The sequence below is a fragment of the Remersonia thermophila genome, chromosome 2 (genome assembly GCF_042764415.1).
Source record: "Remersonia thermophila strain ATCC 22073 chromosome 2, whole genome shotgun sequence".
NCBI classification, from domain to species: Eukaryota; Fungi; Ascomycota; class Sordariomycetes; order Sordariales; family Chaetomiaceae; genus Remersonia; species Remersonia thermophila.
In genome coordinates, this window is record NC_092218.1 from 1,529,200 (window position 1) to 1,549,031 (window position 19,832).

Below are 19,832 nucleotides of genomic sequence, written 5' to 3' on the forward strand. Positions count from 1 at the left end.
TTACTCTGCTGGCCGCAAGGCGTACATCCGGACGGGCAGAAGCTGCCTTTGGAGGGCCCCGAAGCCCTTCTGCAGCTCGACGCGCAGGAGCCGTAACCCCGCCTCGTTGAAGATTCTCCTGAACGAGTCATCGTGCCTAGAACAGGACATCAGGGGTGAGTACAAGGATAAGTAGCCGGCCAAAGGGCTTCTCTCTGAGCTGAGATGACAATAGCGTCCATGCCCTGCGGTGAAAAGCGAGGGACAACAGACGTACCTTGTCACCGCGCTATCCAGCTCATCAAACTCATCCCCGCCGCTCGTGGTGTTGTTCTCCTTGACCACGATGAGGCCGTCCGGGTTCAGCGCTGCCTTGCACCGCCGCAGGAACTCCACCAGCTGCTCATCCGTCAGATGGCCGACGCACCACTGGACCCAAACGAGATCGTAGGTGCGCGGTTTGCCGTCGCTGTCGTCGCTTGGCGGCTCCCAGTCCTCCAGGCCCATGGTGAAGATGCGGCCCACGCCAGGCGTATCCTGCAACGCCGCCGTGAACTTGGCGATGGGCTCGATGACGTCAACCTCGGAGGCTATGCCGTCTAGAAGGAGGCCCTTGGTGATGCGACCGATGCTGATGCGGGGGGGAGGGACCGCATATATAGCATGTAAGCCTTCAGTGAACATGGTCCATGGAAAAAAAAAAAGGAGGCGGAAAATCATAATCATCATCTCTCACCCCGCCCCGCCCTCGAGAGCCCGCGCGGCCATGCGCAGGCCCGGTTTCGAGCCGATGCCAAACTTGGCCAGAAAGTTGTGCGAGCCGCGAAGGTCGACCCTGCTCACATGAGGAAATCCTCCCAGCATGCCGTCGACGGTGGCATCGACGCCCTCCCAATATTGCCGGCCATGCTCTCGGCTGATGCGAGCGTCTGCTTTTTCGGCGGCGGTATCGGACATGACTGCTGGAGGTAGAGAATGAGAACTGTAAACTCAACCCGTCTCTGGATACAGCGACTGGACGTTCTCCTGCATGCACAAGACGGAGAGTCCTTCAAAGAGGATGTGACGTTGATGATGGTGAGAGTCAAGTTGAAGGAAGCGAACGTATGGAGGGTTGGAATTTTGAGGGTCCGAGAGGGTTAGGGTTGTTTGACTTGAACGTGCACCAAAGCGTGTTGAACAGTCTGCATGTTAATTATAGTAGTTATTATCGTCTCTCTTCTAAAGGTGCTTTGGGCTCTTTGGATGACAGCACCGCGAGCAGCATTCGGGCAGCGAATCATTGCTCTAGTATCACATTATGCTGCCAACAGTTCCGAGGCTCGGAGATTAATTATGCAAAACAACGCAAGATTAGAATCATGCTCTGCAATTGTCGGGTTCATATTATTATTCATTTCACAAATGTAGCTTTTGGAAAACAATGTTGAATAGTTGGGGTGAATTGCAGTAATAGTCTATTGGAAAAGAAGAATAGGAGAAAACTTACCTTGTGTAATTACTTGCGTAAATACAATGGTTTGCCATCTAGACGGAGCGGATCACGGTCCAGTCTCCCCCAAGCTCATGAAACCCCCACTCCATGGCATCTTGCTTGATCACCTCAAAGGGCGTTAAAGCGGGACGCCTGGACATTTTCCTGTCCCAGACGAAAGGCGGTCTGTACGTCAACGACCTCACAGCCTCGCGGCCGTTTTCAAGGAAGGCATCGTAGCTCTCCATGTCGCGCTCTGCCCTGAGCGCGACGGCCTCGACCTCGCGCGCCGTTTTCGCCATCGGGAGGAGCGGTGGCGGCTTGCTGGTTGGGTCCCTCGTGGCCAGCTTGTGATCTTTGTCATCCAGCTTCTGAAGCTCGTCCAGCAGCTCCTTCAGAAGATTGAACCCGGGATGCCTGCCCATCCTCTTTCTATCGAGCTTGTAAGCCAAAATCCCGAGGAAGTGGGCAATATCCCACCGGCGCCGGCAGCCAGGCTGCGCGACACGAGGCGGCTCCGAGTACTTACGATCATGGGCCAGCTCCCACTGCCTCCGTTCAAAGGCCGCGGCAGCACCGTAACAGCAAGCCGTGTCAATCCACGACTGCGAGGCGGTGCGGGAATAGCCAAAGTCGCCAATGTAGAAGTCGGGCTTGTTTTTGTACGCGGCACCGCCGGGCCAGTGGACAAACACGTTAGCAAGGTGCAGGTCACAGTGGTAGACGGGCTCCTTGCCGCAGTGGTACATGACATGCAGGGTCTCGCAGACCTGGGCGATGCACCGAGCCAGCACGCTGACGGGGACGCGGTCGTTCTTCTCGATCAGGTCGTGCAGCGTGCCGCCATTGCAGAGCTTCCAATAGCTGACGCGGGTCGCCCTGTTGCCCCGGGCAGCGTCCGGAGCCTCATAGTACCTGACGCAGGTGATCCAGCGCGGGCGCAGCCTCTCGTCGGGGTACTTTGGGTCCCTCAGGGGGAAGGAGTTGAGGGATTCCAGGATTCTGATCTCGTCATCGACAGGAATGTCGGTCGAGCTTGGTCCATGGCTGCCCGTGTAGCGAAACTGCTTCTTGCTCGTCTTGCGCACAAAGAGCTCTTTGGTGTGGACATCGGCAACGATCTGGACCCGGTTTTGCACGCCGCCGGTTATAACCTTGTGGACGATGTACTTGCCCCCACGCACAAGAAAGGCAACGCCATCCTTGCCCGTCTCGACCAGGTTGTCACTGAGAAAGGTAAACCGGGACATGCTAGTTAGAGGTTGGTCGCAAGCGAACGGCCGAGGGAGATGCTCTGGTGTGGATCTTACCTCTGCCTTCACCTACGACTTGTTGTCCGCTGTTGGTCTTGTCGATGGACAGAGTTCACCTCCTCGCTTCGGGGGCCGACAGGTGGTGCCTCTTATACTTCTTGCCGGGCACAGGACACCGCGTTGATGTTGGGCGACATCGCTGCTCTGTTTTCGGCCTAGGACGGGTGTTCAACGTTTGTCCAGGGAACAATCTTCAAGATCTTCTCGAATAGCCGAAAACGCCGCGCTACCAATAAGCCCCGAACAAAGGCGAACGGAGGGAACAATGGTATTGTTCTCAACACAACACGGTTTTCCTGGCCCACCCACCGCCGGTGCAGAAGTTCTACCTTTTGGTGGACGAATGCACAACGCGTGAGCTCTTACCTCAGCGCCTGATCACTGTAATTACCTACATCACCTGGGGATTTGTTGTTGTTGTCGTTGTCTAGCCGGTCGATTAGCAAGTAACGAAACCATGCTGTCTATGAATAGAGTGCCCCTGAGACGCGTAGTATCCGTATTACAGAATAGTTCAAGGCTCGGGACGAGTTCCCACGAACCTCTTCTTCATCCAGCACGGCCATACAATGTCGAAAGTAGTCCTGATGGAATAATTCCATCAATCACGTTCTGAGATCCACCCCTCCACGGCACAAAATTCTCCGGGCGGCAAATCACCCATGAGAATAATAGTTTACGCCGCTGCAGCCCCTGACACGACTCCGCCTCCGGGCCATGATTGCGACTCTGGCTAAAACCACCCGTACATCGATCCGTCTCTTCTACCACAGCATATTGACTTTCAGCCAACCGGACGCTTGAAGAGGATGCCGAACATGGATTACACTGGCCTGTGCGGCATCACGACGCTCAGAATACAAAACCAGGACCCCTACCAGCGCAAGCCACCGCGGCTTGCCGGAGCATGCTCGATGCCGCTTGTCCACCGAGTCTCCCTCCAGGGCAGGATCAAAGCTGGATGATCTACGCGTTGGAGAAGCTGACAGCAAGAAACAAAGACGACCATCCGCCATGTTCCCTCTCAAGCGCTGGGCAGCGCTCGCCGTCTCGACCTTAGCTCTGCTAGGCTCGCAGACCACCGTTGCCGCTCCCGCCTCGGACAATGGCCTCGTGGCTGCCCGTCAGGACGACGGATGGCACTGGGTAGCCTCGTGGACGTCGATGCCGCAGCAGGTGGAGCCACACAACATGCCTCCGGCCCAGTTTGTGCGTTGGCTCTCTGTTGGCATAGGAACGATGCGGTCCTCATTAACAAAACCCAACAGAACAGCGGCGGCGGCGTCTTCCGCGACGCCACCCTCCGTCAAACCGTGTATCTCACCCTCCGCGCGACCCGTCTGCGCGTGCAAATCAGCAACACCTTCGGCGGGAGCGACCTCCCGATCACGGCGGCCAGCATCGCGTTGCCCCAGGGCGGGCGTGCCGGCGTCGCGGGCATCGACACGTCCACCCTCAAGCCCCTGACCTTCAACAACGGGTCCCCGTCCGTCACCATCCCGCGCGGCCAGGTCGCCTACTCGGACCCGGTCGACTTCCCCGTCAACGCGCGCACCAACGTGGCGATTTCTTTGTACCTGCGCAACGGCCAGTCCGGGAGCGTCATCACGGGCCACCCGGGCAGCCGGACCACCTCGCACATGCAGCAGGGGAACCGCGTCGGCCAGGCCACGCTGTCGGGCGCCAACACCAAGCACTGGTACTTCCTCTCGGCGGTCGAGGCGTGGTCCCCGCCGACGACCTCGGCCTTTGTCATCCTCGGGGACAGCATCACCGACGGGCGCGGCAGCACCGACGACAACAACGACCGCTGGCCGGACCTGCTGGTCGCGCGCATGCAGCAGGTCGGCAACATCACCAACGTCGGCGTGTGCAACCAGGCGGCCGGGGGCAACGCGGTGCTCTCGGGCGGGCTCGGCCCGACGCTGCTGACCCGCTACCGGCGCGACGCCCTGCAGGTCGCGGGCGTCAGGTACGTCATGATCTTCGAGGGCGTCAACGACATTGGCAACAGCAGCCCCGACGCGGGCACGCAGGGCAGCATGGTCACGCGGCTACAGCAGGCGTACCAGCAGATCGTGCGGGACTGCAAGGCGGCCGGGCTGAAAACGATCGGCGCGACGATCACGCCGTTTAGCGGCAGCGGGCAGTCCTACTCGAACCCGGCGCGGGAGCAGACGAGGGTCAGGGTGAACGAGTGGATTTTGAACAGCGGTACTTTTGATGCGACGGTAGACTTTGCTGGGCTGGTGGCCGACCCGGGTGTGAAGAGCCAGCTGGCGAGGCAGTATGACACGGGCGACCACTTGCATTTGAATGTGGCGGGATTCCAGAGGATGGTGGATGGGTTTCCGCTGGGGTTCTTTGATCGACAGCGATGATAGGAGGCGACGATCAAGAGATGCTTGCGCTACATGAGACGCGTAAAAGCAACAACGCAGAACCCCAAGAAGGGTGCTGGGAGACAACGAATACAGTTGTGGCACGGATGTCAGGTCGACAGCATCTATTGTGAGCCTAATTCTTGCGCGGTGGCGCTCATCATGGCCAGCTTCTTTTCCAGCAGCGCCCTGGACTCGGCGGAGCGGCTTGTAATCGATGCTTTGAACGGCAACACGATCCTATGGCCTCGAGTTAGCTGAGCGATCTTTGGTGAAACTCTGCAGCACGCCACGCACGCTTGACCCCTGAACGACCACTCCGGCTCGAACGGGGCAGGTTTCCCATCCTCTCCCAGAGGCCAACCGATGTTGGCGGTGGCCAGAAGCGTAGAGAGCACAATCAAAAGGCCGTTCTCGGCGAGGTGCTTGCCGATGCAGTTGCTATGGACGGAGAACACCACACGCGCGCAGCGTCAGCAGTCATCGTTACCACGAATCTATCTCAATCGAAACCACACTCACCGCCTCCCAAACCCAAAGTTTCCCACCGGCAATGGCTCATCATCTCCTCCCTTGTCCCTTGGCAGGTACCTCTCCGGTCGAAAGACAAACGGGTCCTTGTAGACGGTCTCGTCATGGCACATGGCCCAGACATTCGGGTAGACGATGGTGCCGCGGGCGATGAACATGCCGCGATAGACGTCGTCGGCGATGCTGGCGTGCGGGACCCCGAGCGGCGAGAGCGGGTTCATGCGGTACGTCTCCTGCAAGACGAGATTGACGTATTGGAGACCCGGGAGGTCGGACCAGGTGGGCAGGCGGTCGCGGCCCACGACGCAGTCGATCTCCTCTTGGGCGCGGCGCTGGACAAGGGGGTTTTGCATGAGGTAGAGGACGAGGAGCATGAGGGTGGCGGCCGTCTCGAGCATTGTTAGCCAGGTGAAGAGAGAGGGCTCGATGTTGGATTGTTATTCAAAGAGGGGGGTAGTACCGTGTCGTTGCCCGCGATGACGATAGTTGCTGCGGCGCCTTGGATGTCATCTAGGTCAAACTCACTGGCAAGCCCATTCTGTTGATTTTTCGCCCAGGTGCGCATCTTCGTATGGACGAACGATTCCCCGCCCGTTCCTGACGACTGAGGGTCGGTCAGCATGGGGAACAGCGAAGATAGAAAAGGCAGATTGCAAACAGCCCGTACCATAGCTTTGAGGGATGCCTCGAACGGCTCGCGGGTGATCTTTTCAATGGCAGGCCGCCAGGCGCGGGCATACCGCAGTCTCTCCATGAACGGAAGCCAGTCTGGAAGATACCGTGCTGAAATCACCCACCCGGTCAGATGCTGTTGCCATGCTGTCCGAGGGATTCCTCGCTTACCCGGGGGAAACCTATCCATGATCGAGCTCGCCGGCGCTCCCGATTTTCCCACCGCCTCCGACGTGTCCTCGGCCATCTTGAGCCAGGGGCTATCCGGTCCGTCGATATCCAGACCATAGGCAATCTTGAGCACAACGGCAACGGCAAAGCGACGGACGGCGCCCAGCCAGTCGTCCGGGCGGTCCAACATCCCCAAGCAGCAGCGCAGCGCCTCGCGCTGCTGCAGGCCCGCGTACTCGCCGACGCGAGACCGCGTAAAGGGTGGCTGCAGCGCACGACGGTGCAGTTTATACTTGGAACCCCAGCGGAGCCAGGTCATGGTGGGTCCCCAGCCCATTCTAAGGTGCCACCATTATCATTATCAGTATAATAAGCCGGGGGAGAGGGAGAGGGGGGGGGGGGGGGGGTGGTTTTGGACCATCCAAGGTGAGCGTTACTCTTCAAACATGACGAATCGCGGCCGGTCAGCGTAGTTCAATCCTCGCTTTTCCAGCAGCTCAACGGCGGCCGCAACGCTGTTGAGCACAACCCATTTGGTCCCGAAGGTCCAAAAGAACAGGACATCGCTCTTGTACTCTTTGGACCAGCGGGCATACTGCCTGAAAGGAGCATTCTCGGAGATGAGACGGTAATGTCCCAAGACGGGCTCTGGAGACGGCCCCGGGGGAAAGGGGAGAATGTTCCTTTGGCTGAACCAGAGGCCCGCGGCAGCTAGAAATATGGCTGAGACGAGAGCCAGAACAGCCGCGGAGGAGAGGAGGTTCATGGAACTGAGGATCCGAAGGACGGGCTCCATGACGATCGTCTATTTGGACCGAGATCAACAGTGAGAGCGCAGGCGATGGTGTACCATCTCGGTCGGTTTGCTCCCGACGTTTTCCTGTCTAGATATGCTTTTTCCTGAGGGCATCGCCACCGTCGAGCCCAAGCTCAACTGCCCTGATGATGCCCCATCATGTCCTCACACGCGGCCTCCGGTCCCCTCCTTCTCCTAGCTGGGGAGGATCTTGCTTAATCTTGGCCCAGCATCTTTGGCGTGGCGATGGCGAAAGAGCTATCCAGCGTTTGGTAGCCGAGGACAACATGCGAGCTGAGCCGAGAGCTGAGTGGCCAGTAAGTGACGCTAATGAAGGCGGACGAAGAGCCATGCAGCTAGAGACGTCCCATCGGAGGTAATAGAAGTTGACGTTATAGTGTACATACATGCCGGGGTGGGTCGTCGGACCCAGCAGGTTGGAACCCGAAGGTGCCTGTGTTGGTCCCTGGAAGCTGCACGGCATCTCACCTCAGCTGGATCGGAACGTTTTGGCGAAGCTTCTTACCCCGCCGATCAGCAGGCCTAGCAGCAACCATGCATGCAGCTGAGCTCTGACAAGCATCGACAAAATCGGAACTAGACTCTGGGTAACTAGCCATGTACTGCGTACTTTGTACGCCACCTACTTGCTCTCTCGGGACGCCGTTTGCTGTTTGTCAGAATCGGGGAATCAAGGAACAGATGACGGGGGGGATTCTCTGCCCAGCATCCCTCCGTGCCTCCTCTTGCCTCTCTCTGGTGTCTCTGTGGTGCGCAGTAAGTACCTAACTACCTACCTTACGCAGTACATGCTTCCGCACCGCCAGTTCAAAGACATGAGGTCGGGCGTTTGCACGGCGAGACAGCCCCCTCAAGGGCGCCGAGGGCAGCGGAAGCGAAGCCGCCTGTTTGGCCGGGATCGCGACGATCGTCAGGGGTGAGTTGGCACGGGGCACGGGGCACGGGTCACATCAAACGGACGTCCCGTCACAAGTCAGGAAATCCCATGATCGCCTTCTAAGGTGAAACCATACACTAATAACCTGGAAACGACCACACAGCATAGAGTGAGGGCGAGGAGGTGACTTGTTATTTTTTTTTCTTGGACTGGGAATGCTGTTGTCCTGGAAACTTGCACGAGGGAAGATGCAAAGTTGAGCGCCTTGGCGCCTGGGGGGAGGGGAGGGGGGGGGGAAGACGCCTTGGAAGCCTTGAATCAGGAAGACATAACCCCCCCCCCCCCCCGGGGGATAGCCTGTTTGACAGGTGCTTGCCTCTGTGTCTCAGGGACCAGGGGAGGCTTGTGCCTGTGTCGGGCTAGCGCAATTTCGCGCCAGGCACGGGCGAAAACCCCCTGTAAACGGGTGGGCCCTTCGCATCCCGGCGCGCTGGGGGAAGTGTCATTTCCGCCAACACTCCAAGTCCGGGCCCCAACCTCATGATCCCCAGGTTCAGATCTGGACCCTTCATTCCTTGGCCCGTCGCCTTCCCGTCGTTCGCTCTTTTCCTCGCTTTCCCAACTTGTCAAGTTTGTTTAGCACGCACCGCGTTGCCGCTCTTTTTCACCATATTGTCCTTTGTCCCAACGCTTTGACTGCCATTCTTTTTCCAGCACAAACACACGAACAACAACAACAACAACAACAACACCACCACCACCACCACCGCCACCATGGCCACGACCCAAGGCCATACGCGACGGCGCTCGTCCATCGATCGCGTCATTGATCTTCTTGCTGATCTCGAAGAGTCCCAGATCGCCGTGCTACTCGATGACCTAAACCACACCACGTCGAGCCAGGTTCCTGTTTCGGACGCCATTGCCATGTTTGAGCAGCATACCGGCAAAGCGAACCGATCTTCACGATCTTGCCGTTCCCCGGAGCCTATGAAGACGCTGCAGGCCGAGCTGGAGAGACGGCACAGCAAGCGCATGTCGGCTAGGCTTTCGTCGGCCCCGGAGCCACGGTTCCGCTCCACCTCCAGGCCGGCCGAAATCCCACCAACCAGGTCGCCGCTGGTGTACCGCGAGGACCTGCAGCAACCGCAGCTGTCAGCTTTCCAGCGGTCCGTCTCATCACCACTTACACCCGGGCCTGAGCCGCGCATCCGACCAACCATTGCCGCCGCCGCCGATGCCGATATCTCGGTTGCCGCCACCCAGCCTGCCGCCCCAACCATCCCAGCTGACCTGCCGACCCCGACGCTCACTCCGCCAATTGAACCAGCAACCATTGCCACAGCGTTCCCTTCTGCCGCCAAAACGACGGCAGAAGCCCCCCTCCCGTTGGAGCGCCCTCCCTCTCCGCCTCCGGCTTCTCTTCCCGCTCAGGCCCCGGCGCCGCGTCCCCGCTCCTACAAGCGCATCAGCCGGCCCGTCTGCCTCTCCCCGACCGCCACCGCCGAGCTGCACACGCTGCTGCTCGCCTTCTTCAACGAAACGCCGACCGCATCCACCTTTGCCACGACCGCAACCGCAACCGCAACCACCACCGCCACCGTCACGACCCCGAGCTCTACCATGTCCACGCCCTCCCCGACGACGCCCCATTTCAGCGGGTTCCCGCCACCTCTCTCCCTGTTGGCCTCCTCCCACTCGCCATTCCCATTTGTCAGGCAGGACGACCTGGACGTGGACGACGACCCGGAGCGCACCCTGCTGGGGCTGGACCTGCTGGAGCCGCCGCCAACGCTGTTCCCCGCAGCGAAAATGCCGGCGCCGGCGGTTGCGGCGACGCCAGCGACGGCCAAAACGCCGGACTTTGTGGTGTCGAGAGGCAAAGGGTTGAAGCCAATGCCGAGCATCGGGAGCATGTTTGAGGCGTTTGGGATGTAGGCGGGGAAAGGCGGAAGGGAAAGCAGAAAGGGGGGGGGGGGGGGTGGTGGGGGGGTAATGGTGAGGTTGCTGCAGGTGGGTAATGAAAATAAAAGGAGGAAAGATGCGGATGGGGGTTGGGAAGAGAGGGGGAGCAGAAGGAATCATACTACCGTTACCAGTGGTAACTAACTGGCAGAGTCGGGCTTGAGGGTTCACAGGAGGGCGCAGTTTTCTTCTTTGTCTGTGTCGGTCATTCTTCACTGCATTTGGAGGAGGCGAGGGGTTTTGCATCGTTCGGTCCCCCGTTCTTTGGCTGGAACCATTCTTTGTGTTCTCATTGTACCATTCGCACCGCGCTTGTGGTTTGGCGTTGCTCATGGGTAGGGCATAATGGCTGTGTCGTCTTCGAGACCTAGCAGCATATTTCCTTCGTCTCGTCCGAGAAGGTAAATAAACTTGAGACATCTGAGCGCATCGGTTCCCATTTTTTGGGTTTTCTTTCCCCGACGTGGTGTTGATTCGGTCGTGTAAAACCAAACCCAGGCCAGAGAACATAACCAGGGTGGGCGACGTACTGACCGGGCCACGTGATGGAAATGTTCCGTTTGCTGGTAATATCACATTCCGCAGCGCGGCGCGGCCCATGGTCCGCCCGCACCAGGAGAGCGGTGCGATCTGGTTTCTGCTGCAAGGGAATGAATGAGGTTCGGGTATAATGCTCTATCAGGTCTGTTGTACAGGTTTCGGACGATGCAGGGTATTGGTACACAGCGTTTGGTCTTTTGATCTCCCCCTTCCTCATCACAGAGCGCCGCCGAGCAGCTGCACAATCAACATGGCCACCCTCACCTTCAACCCAACCCGCCGCTCGGGCCGGGCAAGGTCGTCGCGAGTTACCGCAGCGCTGTGCGGCTCCATCAGCCAGCGCTGCTCCTCGCCGAGGCGCCGGCGCAGCTCCTCGTTTTCAGTCACGATGAGCGCGTTGGCCTCAAGGTCCAGCGAGTAGCTGCGCTTGGTGTAGTTGGAGGAGCCGATGAGGGTTATGGAAGGGTTTTCGCCTCGGCCCTCTTTTTCGTTGGTGCTGCCGCTGCCGCGGCCGCTGTTCGCCGCAGTAGCGCTCGGGAGGGTCACCCACAGCCCCTTGGCGTGGTAGGTCCAGCCCCCGGGCTGGCCGACGGTGCCGCGGCGCCACTCGCGGAGGGCCACGACGCTATCGCGGCCGTGGTGGTGGACGGCGCGCAGGAAGCGCCTCGCAAGCAGCGTGTAGGCGTCCGGCAGGAGGCCGGACACGCCGGGGGACTTGTAGAAGCCGTTGGCCTCCGGGGAGGCGGTGATGACGGTGCCGCGCTGGGAGGCGGTCGACAGCAGCAGCTGTGTCAGTGACGGCGCAGGGTTGAAGTAACCCGCTGTAAACGTCCACGACGAGCCGGCGTACCGCGGCTGGGATAGAGTTTTGAGAATGTGCGTCACCGCCGGCAGCTCCGTCGAGGTGTCCGGAGATAGGAGCTGGGAGAACTGGGCAAGCAGGTAGACGGAGGTGTCTCGCTTCTCGGGCGGCGTGGCATCGTGTGCCGTGAGCGGGGCCATCCGGGGCGAGATCAGGCCCGACAGAAGCGCCGTGGATTCCTGGATGAACTGGCGTGGGTTCTCCAGGGGGGATGGGGCCGAGTTGTCGTCGGGCCAAACCAGCTCGAAACCGGCTGGCGACTTGGACGGCCGAACCAAGAAGCTGAGCGACGAGACGGCGCTTTGAAGGCTGGAAAAGTACTCGGTGACATCCTTGGAGGAGAAGAGGTGGTAGCGGTCCTGACGGTTGGTGAAGTAGTCGGTTGACAGATTGGCGCCCGAGAGGATGATCTCGTCGTCGAAGCCGTACAGCTTCATGTGCTGCAGGCCCCAGCCTTCGTTGATCCGGCGCGGCACGTACTTTTTCCTCAGGCCGGTCAGGTTGGGGGTGTGGTACATGCGGATCTCGACGCGTTCGGGGCCAAACTCGTCGACCAAAGGCGCAAGGAGGGAGGCGCAGGACGGCTGGGGGGCTTCGCGGGTCCCCCGTAGGGCGTCGGTAAGGATGCTGAGTTTGAGGCCGGGCTTTGCCCGGAGTGCCTGCTGCAGGGTGGCTATCTGGGGCGGACCATCAGCAGGGTGCGAGCGCATCATGGGCCATGGAAGGGCGCACCAGTTCCTTCTCGGACTTGCCGATGTACAGGGTCGAGAGGAAAATGCGGCGCTCGGCGGCGAGAATCTTTGCCTTGAGGGTCTCGTAGAACTCGGCGGGGGACTGCAAAACGCGGATCTGCGAGCCGTTGATGCGGAACGAAGGGGCTATCTTGTCAAGCTCCCCGGTGAGGGGAGCGAGCAGGCCGGCGGTCGACATGGGCGTCGAAGAGGCGGCTGGCGGGGCAGCAGCTTGAGCATGTCCCGAAGAGAACGGTCGGCATTGCGGCCGTGCCAGTCGTCGCAACGACCGGGGGGCCGGGATTCGGAGTTTACTGGAGCATCTTGCAGCGCTCCTGACCAGCATTGCCGCGAAGACGGGAAGCTGGCGTAGAGTTGAAGTGTGGTAGCAGAGGCGTGTGCGAAGGTGGTTTCAGCTTGGAAGGAAGCGGCGTCGCAGACGTTGAAGCTTCCCGTGCCGTTCAACCTCGTTAACGTCAGTTCTCCAGGAACGGCCGGGAACTGCGGGCGGACCCACTCCGGGCCCTCACCCGGCGCTGGAGCCCGCCAGCCAATAAGAACCGACACGGCAAGTTCCGCGCCCAACGGTGGAGCTCCAACCCTGTCCATGACCGCAATCGCCTCAGCGCATCGTCAACTCCAAAGTCATCGAACCTCACACCATCCCGCCGCGCTCCATTGACTCCCCCACCGCCACCATGTCGACCCTTACCAGGACCCTCGGCAATCTGCGCAAGATTGGCCTGAAGGTTGGCCGTCCCCCACCCTCTCGGAGCCGCACAAAAAGACGACAGACGCTGACATGATCCGCAGGAATACTGGCACCAACTTCAAGTGAGCTCCCCTCCTCGCCCGCCCGAACGCCGCCTCGACCTTGGCTAGCTAACCTCGACGCCTTTCTCCCACCGCAGTACATCGGTACGAGACACCTCCGCCATGCCTCGCCCCGTTTAGCCCGAGCTCCGGACGACTAACCCAGCCTCCCTACCGCAGGTGACACCAAGGCCGGTGTGCTGGTTGGCGTCGACAAGTTTGGCAACAAGTTCTACGAGAACAAGGACGAGTTGCCGCGTAAGCACCCCTCCCCGCACATCCCGCCCGCCCGCCATGTCCCTTCTGCGCAGGAAGCACAGCCCGGCTAAACCAGCGATCCCCGCCCCCTCACAGTCCGCACCCGATGGGTTGATTACGCCAAGCACGACTTCGACGCGTACGTTGTTTTTTTTTTCTTTCCATGCCCCTCTTGTCTCCTTCTCCGACCACTCTGCGACAGATGAGCTGCCTGTCCGGACGGGAGCATCGCTGACATGGAAGGAAACGAACCGCAGCGGCCACATCGAGCCCCTTTGGCACGCCTGGATCTCGTACGCCGTCGACACCCCGCCGAACCAGGACCCTCTCATGGCCTCGGCCGACGCCCGCCCCTGGGCCCCCAAGGGCCACATCCCCAACCGCACCTTCACGCGCGGTGCCTACAAGCCTTACAACACGACCAAGCCCAAGATTGAGGCTTGGCAGCCTGTCGCTGCGCCAAGGTGAGGAGGTTTGCAGTGGCGATAAGAAGTGTGAGCGGTATGAGAAAGGGGCCGGAAATGGATTGGAATGCCGTCCCCGTGCAGGGGGGGAAATCGGGCAAGTGTATATACACTTACTTGGTGGTGGGGTAAAATGATGAAAAGAGTCCATCGCCATGCCTCATCCTTGGAGATTGCCATCCGTGATGTCTGGCATCGACGCAAATGACCTCTTACGAAATCCGTTCCTCTCACCGTGAAAACCACCGTCTCGCGCCCTTACTACCAATGTCAGGGGCGACCCTCCCAAGCATGCTTTGGGAAGCCAACAGTCAAGGCCAAGAAAAAGACAATGAAATACAGCAACCTCTACCAGCCTGCCAGGATCAGCAACGCATTCGCCCTTCCTTCCAAGATAAAAAAAATGGCAAGATACAGGCAAAATCTGGCTGGAAACCAACACGCCAAACCACCTAAGGTACCCCGAGTTTCTAGTGCAAGGAGCTCCACTGGCAGCAAGTCAGGCAGGCGACAGAAGGCGGAAATACGGGCGAGACAAAATGTGACAGGACAAGAGAATTGCTCCTCCCTCTCCTCTCGCTACATGCATTTCATAGACACCTATCGTGCCTATATGTGCCTTACGTCTCATGCCTCGTTACAATCACTTATTTGAGCCGAGCCTCGATGGCGGCTTTGAGAGCTGTGTGCAACAAAGATCCCGGTCAGCAATCCGCTCTATCAGCAGCATACAATGTGGGAGCTCGAAGATGACGTACCCTCGGTGCTAACTCTGGCATCGCCAAACAACATCCTCGTTCCCGGCATGTAGAACATGGGGTTCGGAACGTCCGCTACGTTTTCATGTCAGCATCGTCTTCCCTCTCACAGCCAGCAACGTGTCACCAGAACGGAAGAAAACGCACCATAGCCGCTCGCCAAACTCCTCTTCATCACCACCACCTGTTTGCTCTTCCACGCATGCAACACCGGCATGCCCGCGATCGGGCTACCGGGTTCCAGCGCGATCGGATTCACCGTATCATTCGCGCCAATCACCAACGTGACGTCCGTGCCCGCAAAGTCGTCGTTGATCTCATCCATCTCCAGCACAATATCATACGGCACGCTCGCCTCGGCCAGCAGCACGTTGCACTGGCCTGGCATGCGACCGGCAACGGGGTGGATCGCAAACCGGACGTTGATTCCTTTCGAGCGCAACATGCGCGTGATGTCCGAAATGGCGTACTGCGCTTTCGCCACCGCCATGCCGTAGCCAACCACAATGATGACGGACTCGGCGTTGGTGAGGACATCAGCGGTTTCATCAATGTTGGTCTGCGTCACCGAGCCCTCAATCTTGTAGTCGGTTTGAGCAGGGCCCGCGATGCCGCCGAAGAGGACGTTGACGAGCGAGCGATTCATGGCGACGCACATGATGTATGACAGAATCGAGCCTGAGACGCCTATGAGCGCCCCCACGGTGGTGAGCAACGGGTTGTCGAGCATAAAGCCCTCGGCAACGAGGGCGAAGCCGCTGTATGCGTTGAGGACGGTAATGACGACGGGCATGTCGGCACCGCCGATGGCGGCGGTGGTGGTGTAGCCCTTGATGAAGGACAGGGCGGTGTTGGCGGCCAGGGCGCCTGCGGCAATGAGCGGGGAACCCGGCGCCATCGTGAGGAAGGCGCCCATGGTGGCCGCATTCGTAGCCAGCAAGCCTGAGTTGATGGCGTGCCGACCCGGCAGGAGCAGCGGCTTGGAGGACATCTTGCCGGCGAGCTTGAGGAAGGCCACAATGGAGCCGGTGAAGGTGATGCCACCGATGAGCACACCGAGGTAGGCTGACACAAGGTGAAGAACTGACGCGTGATCGATGTCTGCCATGACGCTGCCGATGCTGGTCAGGACAGCAGCCAGTCCAACGACGGAGTGGAGCGCGGCCACCGTCTGGGGAAGGTCGGTAGGCGTGATCCGCTTGCCGATCAGGAAGCCCAGAATGCTTCCAATGGCAGCCAAGCCTCCGAACTGTGCGAGGACCTCGGGGGAAAACCCAACAGCAAGCAGGGACGCGAGCACGCCGGACCCAACGCCGAGCATGCCTAACATGTTGCCCATGCGAGCCGTAGCTTGCGAGGCCAGGCCAGAAAGGGATGAGATGCAGAGCAGCGAGCTAACGAGATACCCAGCCTGGACGAGGCCGGCGGCGCCGGTGGATGCGGCCGCGATGAAGCCGCCGCCAAACAGGACACCGGGAATCGCGTACATCCAGGGGTACTCGGGCGGATCCGTTGGGCGGCGGAACATGTCAAGCATGCGCTTCGTGATGACGAAGCCTCCTGAGATGTTGACAAATGCTAGGAGGACCGAGGCGGCACCGAACAACTGCGGAATCGTCTCCGGGAGGTAGCCACCGCCCAGGATGAACAGGCCGCCGACACCCACCATACCGGAGATGGCGTTTGTGACACTCATCAGCGGCGAGTGCAGGGCGGGAGTCACGCCCCAGACGACGCGGTACCCAATCAGAGAGGCCAGGGAGAAGGTGAAGGCGTTGGACATGAACAGCGGGCCGGTGAACTTGCCCAGAGCGAGGGCTGTACCCATGCCGCCGGAGACGAGGGCAACCTCTCGCGTGACTTTCTGGAACGGCGTCAAGGCAACCACCTCAGCTTCTTTGGTGGCCGCCGGCGCGGGAGGGGGAGGCGGCGGGGCCGGCCGGGGAGCGGGCGGGAGAATCTGGCCGTTGTGCGTGACAATCGCGCCACGGACAACCTCATCGCTCAAGTCCACACCGTACTCTCTTTCCTTGGGTGCCATAGACAGCAGGAACTTGGTGATATTGTTCGAGTACAACGTGGAGGACTGCGTAGGAAGCCTCGACGGCAGATCGGTGTAGCCTGAAAATGTCAGCTTCACCCCGTGGCCAAGCTCGGCGCTGGCATTCGCTCACCAATGATCTTGACGTCCTTATGCGTGATCATTTTCCCAGGCTGCGTCTTCTCGCAGTTACCGCCAGCCTCGGCGGCAAGATCGACAATCACGGAACCGGGCTTCATGATCTCCACCATGGAGGTGGTAATGAGCTTTGGAGCAGGCCTTCCGGGGATCAATGCGGTGGTGATGATGATGTCCACCTCCCTTGCCTGCTCGGTAAAGAGTTTCATCTCGGCCTCGATAAACTCCTTGGACATCTCCTTGGCATAGCCGCCGGCGCCATCGCCTTCCTCTTTGATGTCCACCTCGATGAACTCGGCGCCAAGTGACTGGACCTGCTCGCGGGCGGCCGAACGCGTATCGAAGCCACGCACGATAGCACCGAGCCTCCGTGCCGTGGCGATGGCGCTCAGACCAGCGACGCCAGCTCCAATCACAAGAACTTTCCCCGGCGGAATCTTGCCAGCAGCCGTAACCTGGCCCGTCAGGAACCGACCAAAGATGTTGGAAGCCTCCAGGACTGCCTTGTAGCCGGCAATGTTGGCCATGCTGCTCAGGGCATCAAAGACCTGGGCGCGTGAGATGCGGGGTATCATGTCCATGGCGAATACGGTGGCCTTGCGGGCAGCGAGGGCTTCCACCAGGGACTTGTTCTGGGCCGGCTGGAGGAAGCTGATGATGGTCTGGCCCTCGCGAGCCCTGCCGGCCTCTGCGGCGCTGGGCCCGCGCACCTTGAGAACAATGTCGGCCCCGCTCCAGACAGCTGCGGCGTCGTCGACCAGGGTGGCACCAGCCGCGGCATAGGCATCATCCAGAAAGCCTGCTTCGGCGCCGGCGCCCCTTTCTACAATGACCTTGCCGAACCCCTTCTTGAGCAAGAGAGCGACGTTCTGGGGCGTGACGGCGACGCGGCGCTCGCTCGGGTACGTTTCCAGGGGCACGCCAACCGACAGCTGAGCATACGGAGCCGTGTCGGGAGTTGCGTCGGTGGAGAAGGCAGCCGGTCCGGGGTGGGGCGGGATAGCCGACAGGACCGAGGCGTAGCGGACCGGCTGCAGAGCGCGGTCCCGAGGTAAAGCCAGAGCGAGACAGCTCGACGGGGTCGGGCTTCTGCGCTGCTGCTGCGAGGCATGCCAGGCTCGCTGGCAGGGGACAATGATGCCAGCTGGGACCATGGGGTCAAGAAGGAGGGAGTTAGACTCGGTTCCATATCCTTCCGGGAACGACGAAAGCAATGCGGTCCGTTCCAAGGACTTACCGAAAGGGCCTCCCGTGGGCGACAACGCTGGAAACCTAGATATCAGGGCGCGATGGGCATCGCCAGCCAGTGCTGGGCGAAGAAGAGAACGTGACATGATGGCGAGCAGCAAGCGCCGAAGCGCGCGAAGGACATTTAGGAAGATGGAACCATGAGGTGTTTTCTGGGCGTAAGAAGAACGAGAGGCAGGCCCTGGGCCTGGGGGATCAAGAAAAGCAGGATAAGCGACGAGTCTGTCGAAAACCGACGTTTGTTTGCGCTATGCGAGTCACGGTGTCTGGGTGGTGTACAACATCCGCGGCGGGAAACCCGTCAACTCATTGGCCGGCGTTGACGCTGTTGAGTGAGTTGGAGAGAGCTGCAGGAAGACACAGGTTGAGGAGGAGGTAGGTGGGTGGGTAGTGTTGGAGAACTGCAGCTGTGGCTGACCGAGGAGTTGCTGGTAGAAGGGTCGGCTTCGTTTCTCTGTCCCGCATACTTCATAGACACTGTGTTGGTTCTGCCATCTTGCGCTGTCGCTGCCGTAGATGGAATGAACCATCCGCTCTCTCTTACCCGGGCCCGCTCATCCCCGTTCCCGTGCGGGGGTCTCCCATGTCGGGTCGTCTCAATGCTGCACATTCACGTCGTTCGGGAGTAATGTCGTACGAACCATCAGCATTGGGCCCCCCCTACAACATCCGACCCAAGGATGCGTGGTTGCGGAAATCACATCAGAGAGAATGAGGTCACCAAGTGCAGCGGCCCGGATGCCAAGACCTGAGCGCAAGGTGCATGGAACCCATCCAGCGCCTGGTGGGTCCAAATGCGGGGGTGGGGGGGCATGGTTCGGGGACCACCTAACGATGGACTGCCCGTTCCGGTGAGGTGGAGACGCTCACTCGTTACTAGTAGATCCTTGGTGACGCTGACAGGTCCACCTCGACTTCACATGTCCAAAAGGGTGCGGGGGGTATGTACCTGTGAGACACAGACACTTCACTTCGAGGGATGAAGAGCACAAAGCCGCTTCATGGCATATGCTTTTCCTCCGGCCGTGTTTGAATAATGTAATCCTGCGGGAAATATCGTGCTCCAACACAATCATTCAACCCCTCGGTGCCTGCCTGTAACTGCCTTAGAGCGAATACTGCGTGCGTCTGGTGTTACACAACATCAAGCTTCTCCCGAGACCCGTCTGTCCTCGCCGTCTTCCGCGTTTGGCCGGCTTTGTGCGCACCACTTATATTCGCCTGAATGTTTTGGGGCCCAGTGAATGATCTCTTTCGAGCTGCTTGGTGCTGACCGGCTTCCGAGACGCATCTAGGAAGCTCACCACCGGCTGTGGCCACAATCAAAGACGGCGCTACATCCCATCGTGCTACCGCTAATTCTGCGGGTCCATGTTTCTGTTTCGATGCCAAGGCTTCTACATAGGTACCTAGGTAGTTACGGTGTAGGTACCTCGCCGTTGACGAGGCCTCGCTTTGTTGCGCGTTTATCCGTTTCCTCGTGTCTTTAGCCAACATAATAGAACGGTGCAGTAAAGCGATGCATTCCGCTCAGCCGAAAGTTCCTGCGGTATGCAGCAGATCCTTTCAAGCGATACCTTGTCCAAATGGATACAAGAAGTTGGTGGTCCAACCCTGCTTACTACAGATTCGGTGTCTGTTGCACCTGATCTACGTGGTTCCTCTGCAATACGTCTGCTTTCCCCATCGATGGCTGCAGGCCATCGCTTCCAGTACTGGAGCAAGACTTGGGACTCCAAATCAGGCGGCACGCTTGCTCTACACATCGGGCTAGACGGCAACTACAAGTCCCTCTGGTG

The 19,832-nt window shown here is 59.6% G+C and overlaps 8 protein-coding genes across 8 annotated transcripts; 3 read left to right on the forward strand and 5 right to left on the reverse strand.

Moving 5' to 3' along the window:
• On the reverse strand, positions 1–936 carry VTJ83DRAFT_1873 (uncharacterized protein; the record flags this gene model as incomplete). The annotated part of the gene is made up of 3 exons (XM_071008080.1): positions 1–136; positions 257–610; positions 716–936. The coding sequence occupies 3 exons, from the start codon at positions 934–936 to the stop codon at positions 1–3; spliced, it is 711 nt and encodes a 236-aa protein (XP_070868413.1).
• Positions 937–1,506: 570 nt separating this feature from the next.
• VTJ83DRAFT_1874 (uncharacterized protein) lies at positions 1,507–2,903 on the reverse strand (the record flags this gene model as incomplete). Its single annotated transcript, XM_071008081.1, has 3 exons — positions 1,507–2,704; positions 2,780–2,792; positions 2,876–2,903. 3 exons carry the CDS (start codon positions 2,901–2,903, stop codon positions 1,507–1,509), a joined length of 1,239 nt encoding a protein of 412 aa, XP_070868414.1.
• An 877-nt stretch (positions 2,904–3,780) lies between these two features.
• Positions 3,781–5,147, forward strand: VTJ83DRAFT_1875 (uncharacterized protein; the record flags this gene model as incomplete). The annotated part of the gene is made up of 2 exons (XM_071008082.1): positions 3,781–3,975; positions 4,035–5,147. The coding sequence occupies 2 exons, from the start codon at positions 3,781–3,783 to the stop codon at positions 5,145–5,147; spliced, it is 1,308 nt and encodes a 435-aa protein (XP_070868415.1).
• Positions 5,148–5,272: 125 nt separating this feature from the next.
• Positions 5,273–7,317, reverse strand: VTJ83DRAFT_1876 (uncharacterized protein; the record flags this gene model as incomplete). The annotated part of the gene is made up of 7 exons (XM_071008083.1): positions 5,273–5,387; positions 5,445–5,588; positions 5,670–6,067; positions 6,139–6,282; positions 6,346–6,461; positions 6,522–6,859; positions 6,959–7,317. The coding sequence occupies 7 exons, from the start codon at positions 7,315–7,317 to the stop codon at positions 5,273–5,275; spliced, it is 1,614 nt and encodes a 537-aa protein (XP_070868416.1).
• A 1,672-nt stretch (positions 7,318–8,989) lies between these two features.
• Positions 8,990–10,153, forward strand: VTJ83DRAFT_1877 (uncharacterized protein; the record flags this gene model as incomplete). Its single annotated transcript, XM_071008084.1, has 1 exon — positions 8,990–10,153. One exon carries the CDS (start codon positions 8,990–8,992, stop codon positions 10,151–10,153), a length of 1,164 nt encoding a protein of 387 aa, XP_070868417.1.
• Positions 10,154–10,936: 783 nt separating this feature from the next.
• Positions 10,937–12,512, reverse strand: VTJ83DRAFT_1878 (uncharacterized protein; the record flags this gene model as incomplete). Its single annotated transcript, XM_071008085.1, has 2 exons — positions 10,937–12,259; positions 12,315–12,512. 2 exons carry the CDS (start codon positions 12,510–12,512, stop codon positions 10,937–10,939), a joined length of 1,521 nt encoding a protein of 506 aa, XP_070868418.1.
• Positions 12,513–13,011: 499 nt separating this feature from the next.
• Positions 13,012–13,852, forward strand: VTJ83DRAFT_1879 (uncharacterized protein; the record flags this gene model as incomplete). The annotated part of the gene is made up of 6 exons (XM_071008086.1): positions 13,012–13,062; positions 13,127–13,147; positions 13,225–13,231; positions 13,307–13,384; positions 13,481–13,523; positions 13,642–13,852. The coding sequence occupies 6 exons, from the start codon at positions 13,012–13,014 to the stop codon at positions 13,850–13,852; spliced, it is 411 nt and encodes a 136-aa protein (XP_070868419.1).
• A 643-nt stretch (positions 13,853–14,495) lies between these two features.
• VTJ83DRAFT_1880 (uncharacterized protein) lies at positions 14,496–18,119 on the reverse strand (the record flags this gene model as incomplete). The annotated part of the gene is made up of 5 exons (XM_071008088.1): positions 14,496–14,530; positions 14,607–14,681; positions 14,754–16,727; positions 16,781–17,929; positions 18,023–18,119. The coding sequence occupies 5 exons, from the start codon at positions 18,117–18,119 to the stop codon at positions 14,496–14,498; spliced, it is 3,330 nt and encodes a 1,109-aa protein (XP_070868420.1).
• Positions 18,120–19,832: the final 1,713 nt, after the last annotated feature.